Source organism: Rhodamnia argentea, chromosome 1 (genome assembly GCF_020921035.1).
Source record: "Rhodamnia argentea isolate NSW1041297 chromosome 1, ASM2092103v1, whole genome shotgun sequence".
Taxonomy (NCBI): domain Eukaryota; kingdom Viridiplantae; phylum Streptophyta; class Magnoliopsida; order Myrtales; family Myrtaceae; genus Rhodamnia; species Rhodamnia argentea.
In genome coordinates this window covers 11,022,277-11,029,152 of record NC_063150.1, presented here as the reverse complement: position 1 = coordinate 11,029,152, position 6,876 = coordinate 11,022,277, and the positions used below count along the sequence as shown (strand labels likewise).

The 6,876-nt window shown below is 45.4% G+C and overlaps 1 protein-coding gene across 1 annotated transcript; it reads right to left on the bottom strand.

The window, feature by feature from the left end:
- Window positions 1-265: 265 nt before the first annotated feature.
- LOC115747070 (probable indole-3-acetic acid-amido synthetase GH3.1) lies at window positions 266-3,098 on the bottom strand. The gene is made up of 3 exons (XM_030683106.2): window positions 2,707-3,098; window positions 2,444-2,545; window positions 266-2,119 (listed from the first exon to the last, which is right to left on the bottom strand). The coding sequence occupies exons 1-3, from the start codon at window positions 3,024-3,026 to the stop codon at window positions 745-747; spliced, it is 1,797 nt and encodes a 598-aa protein (XP_030538966.1). The 5' UTR covers window positions 3,027-3,098; the 3' UTR covers window positions 266-744.
- Between the last annotated feature and the right edge of the window lie 3,778 nt (window positions 3,099-6,876).

Below are 6,876 nucleotides of genomic sequence, written 5' to 3'. Positions count from 1 at the left end.
TGATGCTAGTTGCTTGCACTACACAAAGGATCAAATTCCAATGTTTGGTGTCAACACAAGTAATACTGAAGAACAAAAATAATAACGACGCATATGGAAAGGGAAGAAAGTTTTCTAAGTATTATACAGTAGTCACATGCCCATCCACCCACTAAAAACCTCATGATAAGCTTCCAAAAAAGCTAGGCGAAATGAAGAAAACTAATCTTTGGCCATCAACATTAACCCAACCAAACAACAAGGAAACCCTAGTTCGCAGAGGGAATATCAAGCACGTGAACAAAATTCCATGCACAAGATGCCTACACGATCCCCATCCGAATTCACGACATTGCCCCTCGATGGTTTCCACCATTCGAGAACAAATTGCCATTTCCCGTCATCACCACGACAGAGCCCGCTTTCTTACAAGTCTTTGTCTTCAACTTTTGCGAAAGACAAAAGCGAAGGGGGGGAAGCAGACACAAAACGGAACAAACATGGAGGCTTACACCACATTGACAATTACATCATTCGCCCAGATTATCTGAACTTATTATTGCGCACCAAACACATAGAAAAGTGGGGGGGAATTCAAAAGAGAAGCTAGAGAGAGAGAGAGAGAGAGAGAGAGAGAGAGAGACTTTTGAAAAGCTAAGGAAATGTCCAGCACAAAAGAGATATGATATGGCAGAGACAGGAGCAAAAGCTTGTTCCCTTTTTTCCGGTCGATCCGACTTAGATCCAACCACAATCCTCGTCCGGTCAGCAACGTCGTTCCGGGGTCCAGTGCGGCGCGCTAGGGCTGAAGTGCGCCGAGACCACCCTTGAGTCGAGAAGCTCCACTATAGGCGTGAAGTTCACACACCTTGGCGCCTTGTATTGATTGATCGAAGCGCCCCTAGAGATTGCGTAGTCCATGACCTCCTCGAATGTGCCGTTCTTCACCACCCTGATCTCTAGAGGCCCGATCGAGTTATCCGCGACCCGGCATTGCCGGTAGACTGTGTTGAGGCATTCTTCCATGGCGAGGCAACACTGGTTGAGCACCTCGTGGGTCGGTGCGTTGGTCGCCTCCTTCACGAGCAGTTCCCAGTAGATGACATAGTGCCCCGGGATGGTCTTGGTGTCGGCATAGCTCGTGTACTCGACCACGCTGGTGTTGAACTCGCGGAGGAGTGCCGACGCGCTCTCCACAGCCTTCTGGAGCTCGGACTCGTCCGTCTTGTCCGCATCTACACTCAGGAGCACATTCTTCCGCCGCACAAAGCGGAACTGTGGGTCAGCGTTGTGGAACCCAGTGACCAGGAGGATGTCACCGACCCGGTACCGGCAGAGGCCTGAGTAGGTTGTGATGATGAGCTCGTATTCCTTCCCGACCTCGACATCCGCCAGGTCGACGAGCTGGGGAGGGGAGTCCCGGGACAGGGGTGGGGCTGCCGGGTCATGTGGGAGGAACTCGAAGTATGCCATGTTAGGCATGATGGTGTACGAGACCTCTGAGGGCTTGCACATGGGTTTTAGGTTTAGCCCAAAGTAGCACTCGGATGATGCATACATAGTGCATGCCATGGGCAAGCCACCACTATAATACTGTAGGGTTGGTATGTATTGAGCCATAGCCCCAGTCACAATCACATCCAAGTACTTAGTGTTGGGCCAAATCCTAGTTATGATCCCATCCCAATTCTCCCCGGAACATTCCTTTCGAATGAGATCTGCGACGTCCTGGTTAGGGCTTAGGATCTCGGACATGCACTCCCGGATGGCAGGGTCAGTGATCTTAGGGTTGAGGGAACCGGAGGCGATGTCGTGGGCTAGCTGCTGCCAATTGAGCTGGAGGAACTTGATGGCACGGAGGAGGCCGGAGGCGAACACGGCGCCGACCCGGAGGACCTCCTCACGCATGAGGAGGCCACAGAGCATCTGGGTGTACATGCTCTGGAAGGAGTCGGCGCAGAGGATGGCCTCGTTCGGGCTCGTGTAGACGTTGTACGGATCGTAGGGGCGGGTCTTGAAGTGCTCGCTCTTGTAGTAGCTTGTGAGCACCGGGCGAGCCACGAGGCCGCCCGGCGTCTTGGTCTCCGCCTTGATGAAGAGGAAGTAGAGGCCCTTGCCCTTGTCCAGTCCAGGCACATAACTACACATCACCAAAGAAAGAAAGAAAAAAAAAATATCAGATATCGCTTCCAAAACAACTTGATTCTTTTGTAAGAGGAATGTTATCTTGACTCATTTTATGAGACAATATTAACACACTCGGAGCATTATAACTCTTCTAACAAGACTTCGTTCGGACAAACTACACAATTCAATATAGGATCTTTTTGGGGATATACTTACAAGGAAATGCAAACTAAAAAAAAAGTTTATTATTATTATTATTATTATTATTATTGAATACCCATTCAGAAAACATTTGGGTATAGCCGCCATCATTTGTTTTTTAGGGCATATTACTCACAGGTTCATAACCGGCATGAGGAGGCTGTAGAGTAGTTGGCGACGGTCCAACTCTTCTTGAATGGTCGGCATCAGCTTTCGCTCTCCAGCCGAAGTACCCGAGCTGCGAATATTTGTCCTCATTATCATATGCTCCATACATTAATTAAGATCATCATCTTCCATAGATAGAATAAGATAAAATAAAATCATAAAGAAAAGATTCCAAGCTTCTTTTCCCCCAAAAAGGGAAAGATAAACTCAACCGGTTCAATGAAATTGCACCTGGTGAGGAACTCGGAGATGGGGTGAGAGCACAGGATGTTGGACCGGTCGCCGCTGGCGATGCGCTGGATCTCGGGTTGGAGGTCCTCGTAGGTCACCACGGGGACTTTGGCCTTGAAGGAGTTGCGGTCCGTCGTGCCGCCGAGCCCGAACCGGCTCAGGTACTCGGTCTCCGCGTTCCGGCTGAGTATCTCCCCGAGCACCCTCTCCTGGACCGGGTCCACGTTCCGGGTCATCTCCTCGATGAACTGGAGTGCTTTTGCGTCCTTCTCGCACGCCGGTGGGCCCAGCAGAGACGGCATCACCGAGTCGACGGCCATGTCGGAAGGATCAGGGAAGTTGTTGGGCAAGGAAAAGAATTTGAGAAAGAGAAGAGAGAAGCTGTTGGTAATGGTTGGTGGTGTGGTGAAGAGACCATGCAAAGAAATGGCGAGTATTTATAGCGGAAAAGTGCGGGATGATCCCACGTCCGCGTCGAAGGCTCCCGAGGGGAATGGCGCTTTTCGGAAGGACGCAGAGGAGAGGGTAGCGAGTACCGGTCGACATTCAAACATTTGTGTCGCAGGACTTGCCCCCAAAGAGAGGGGACAGGTGGGCCCATGATAGGTGAGATTGCCCCAAGTTGCCGGGACATGTGGGGCCCGGATGTCGGCCACGTCAGCCGATCATCGCTTTGGTCCTTGTACGTACCGAGCGTCCGCAGCCCTGCCCACTCTCTCTCTATTCTCGAAACGGCTCTTTTCTTGGAGAGAGCTTGTTGAGCCTCAAGGCAACAAGTGTCGGTAATAATACTCTAATATTCTCGGGGATAATTTCCTTAGAAGCATTTTGATAATTTCGTTGATACACGGTATCTCCCAAGATTACGCGCATATCTTCTTCTGATCGTGCAAACATTGATTTCCTGATTTTAATTACACGATCAAAGGAAGGTATACGGGCAGAATATATGCCCGCAAATCTAGAGAGATACGGAAAAAATATATCTAACATAGAAAATTATCCCAGAGAATCTCCGAATATCACTAACTAACAAGAGTTTCTGCCGGCTGACATAGGAGAGAGAGGGAGAGAGACGGCCACGGTTGGCAACGCAAATCTTTTCTTCTGTTGCGTATGGAGGAGAACGCTAGGGACTAAGGACCGTGTGGGCTTTTCTATGCCTCTGTTCTTCGGCTGGTTGTATTGGTTCTTTTGTTTTTTGCAATTATTAAGCGGGTGTCCATATATAAATATATCTCTTGTCTTGTGCTGATGAGGATATCTATCTGTATATCCATGGAGAGTTACATACATTTGCCACGTTTGGCCAGTTGATGATGATGAATCCAAGAAGCTTTTCTACTGTGCCGCACGAGATGTCGTTCATTCGAGTAATTCGATGAAAGGAATTAGTCAACGAAGGATGTGCCTGTGTATAGATAGGGGAGATTACCAAAAAAAAAAATTACATACTTATTATAATTATGTGAATTCAGTTCTAAACTTTTGCCAATTTATCAATTCAATCCATTCGGTCAATTTTGACCGAAAATTTTTTACGTGGAAGCCGGCTGTGGAATCCTACATGGCGCCAACGACATTGACCCGAACAATTTTAATGGGTTTTTAATATTTTATGGATTTTTATTTTTTTTCAATTTTATTTTCTATTTTTTCATTGTGGCCGGCTAGGCGAGGCTCGACCTTGCCGTTGGTAGGCAAGGTTGGTCTCACTAGGAATGGGCTAGCGAGACTTGACCGCGCCATCACTTGGCTAGCAAGGCTCGTCCTCGCCGGATCCGGTGAAGTTCAAGTCCAAATCCGGTAAGGTCGTGCCTCACCCAACCACCGGCTAGGGTTCCGGAGGCCGTGAGGTCCAAGGCCACAAGGTTCAATCTCGCAGCCTCCGGCAAGGGCTCGAGCCTCGCCCGATCCGGAAAGGTCGGGCCTCGTTGCTTTGGCCATGGGCTGTGGGGCCCATCCTCATCGGCCTAGCCGTTGGCTAGGTCGACCTCGCCCAACAGTGGTGAGGCATTGCTGGCCACAATGAAAAAAATAGAAAATAACAAAAAAATCCTAATTTTTTTTAAAAAGTATAAAAATTATCCACATCAATATCGGCGGCGCCAATTAGGACGGTCGGCGTTCACGTCGGCAATTTTCGATTAAAATTGGGGGGATAGACCGAATTGACAAATAGTCAAAAGGTTAAAAACTAAATTGGCCAAATTTAAAAGTTCAGTTTTACAATAGGTTTAAGACTTTTTTGATAATTTTCCAATTTAGATATGTCGTTGGTCCTAGAGTCCCTTGTCACATTGAGATGAGGTGCGGGGAGCTCACCCGATAGGTAATATTGGAGCCGTAAACCATACATTCGAAGCCGCGGATGAAGTGGATCCCGATCAAATCCAAGCTATTTTTTGGTAAGAAAGAACATCAAGAGTTTTTCAATCTGTCCAACAATTGTTAAAAGAATTACTGTATTGAATCTTTCCCGCCTAGCCATCTCAAGAGAAACTTCTAGTTCTTGCTCGGACCGGAACTTATTGGATTTTAGTATATTATGTTTAGCTAATGAAGATTACTATGATTATGTACTCTTGGAGGGCTACAATTTGGTACGTTGGCGAAGGATGCTAATGAGTAAATCCTTTGTTAACGTCACCTTGACCTTTTTTTTAAGACGAAGGAACACAAAGGGAAATTAAAAGATGATGTACTATATAAGACATGAAGATAGTGGCAAGTGGGAGAGATGTGGACGTAACCTTCAAATTAACTTTTCTCAATCTTTATATGTTTGTTTTGATAAATGACCAAAAAAGTCCTAAATCTATTATATTGGTATCAATTCAGTTCATTAGGCCAATTCAGTCCGAAAACTACTGACATGAATAACAGCAGTCCTACGTGGCATCGATGGCACCGACGAGGAAATTTTCTTATATAATTTTATAATAATATTTTGGTTTTTTTTTTTTTTAATTTTTTTTCCCTTTGTCTCTCTCTTTTTTTTTTTTTTTTTTTTGCCGGTGTCCAGTTGGCAAGGGTTGGCCTTGCCGGTCCTTTCTCATTTTTGTATGTCAAGCTGTTCTCTTTTTTTTTTCCCCTCCTCACACTTTCTCATCTGCACAAATTCCATCATCCAATTTCTTTGCACCATATGTCTACACATTTCAAGCAAACTTTCTGTCGAACAAGGTCTTCGATCATTTCTCGAGCACATTAATTTCGCGTGACGCACCGATTACCACCTGGGAATTATCGACACGATGCAATGCAATAATGAACATTTTGTTTGGTTGGTTCCATCGACGGGCAACTCTTACAAGATGTCAATGTAGTGAGAGATTAAAGAAACAATAAACAGCTAGATTGGATTAATCCCGTCTTCCGTTTTTTGTTTTCCACACGAGGGATGGAGAACAATTAGGGTTATCATGGGAAGGTCGTCGATGTCCATGGTGGTGCAGTGGTCACGTGGACGTGACATAAATTTCATATCTTGTACTCGTTCTTCGTGATAAAAGATTTTATATAAAAAGGAGAAGTGGGTAGAGTAGTGGGTGAAGCTCTTTTGCATTGTTTCTGCGTCATCTGACGGTTTTGCTTTCCAATGGCTTCCCCTCCTTCACCATCTTTCGGGAGCGACAGGGATAACGATATTTGGTGGCAATATTTAATTTCTTTTTGCGACTTCTTAATGGGTTTTTTTTTTTAAATTATTAATTCCTTGTTAAAGTTTATCTTCCCAAGAAAAATAACCCAAAAAGAAGAAGGGAAAAAAAAAAGAAAGAGAGAAAAAGATCATATGGACATTGAAGGAATCCCGAGGAAGACGAGGTATCATCTAGGGTTTGGCTATTATTTCATGAGGAGGAAGTTAGAATGTCATTGTCGATACTCAAATGAAAAGAAGGGCAGAGGCAGAGTAAAATAACAGGAATTTAATTAACAATGTGTGTCTATATATGTATGTATATGTATAGGTACGTGTCAGTCTCACTACATCAACATATGGTCCATGCAGGGTGGTCCAGTAGCAAGTTGGTTTTTCTCATAATAGGACGCGGTAAGAATAACTAGAAATTCACGTGGAGGTTACCATGTTCTGTATGTGTGTGTATTTATTTGTCTTTACGTGATGGACTATGATGTCATGTTCATGAGTAAATAAGATGAGAT

Coding starts and splice junctions, on each gene's coding strand:
- LOC115747070 (XM_030683106.2), bottom strand. CDS start 3,026: ATGGCCGTCGACTCGGTGATGCCGTCTCTGCTGGGCCCACCGGCGTGC. Junction 2,546..2,706: donor ATCTCCGAGTTCCTCACCAG/GTGCAATTTCAT, acceptor AAATATTCGCAG/CTCGGGTACTTCGGCTGGAG. Junction 2,120..2,443: donor CTCATGCCGGTTATGAACCT/GTGAGTAATATG, acceptor GGTGATGTGTAG/TTATGTGCCTGGACTGGACA.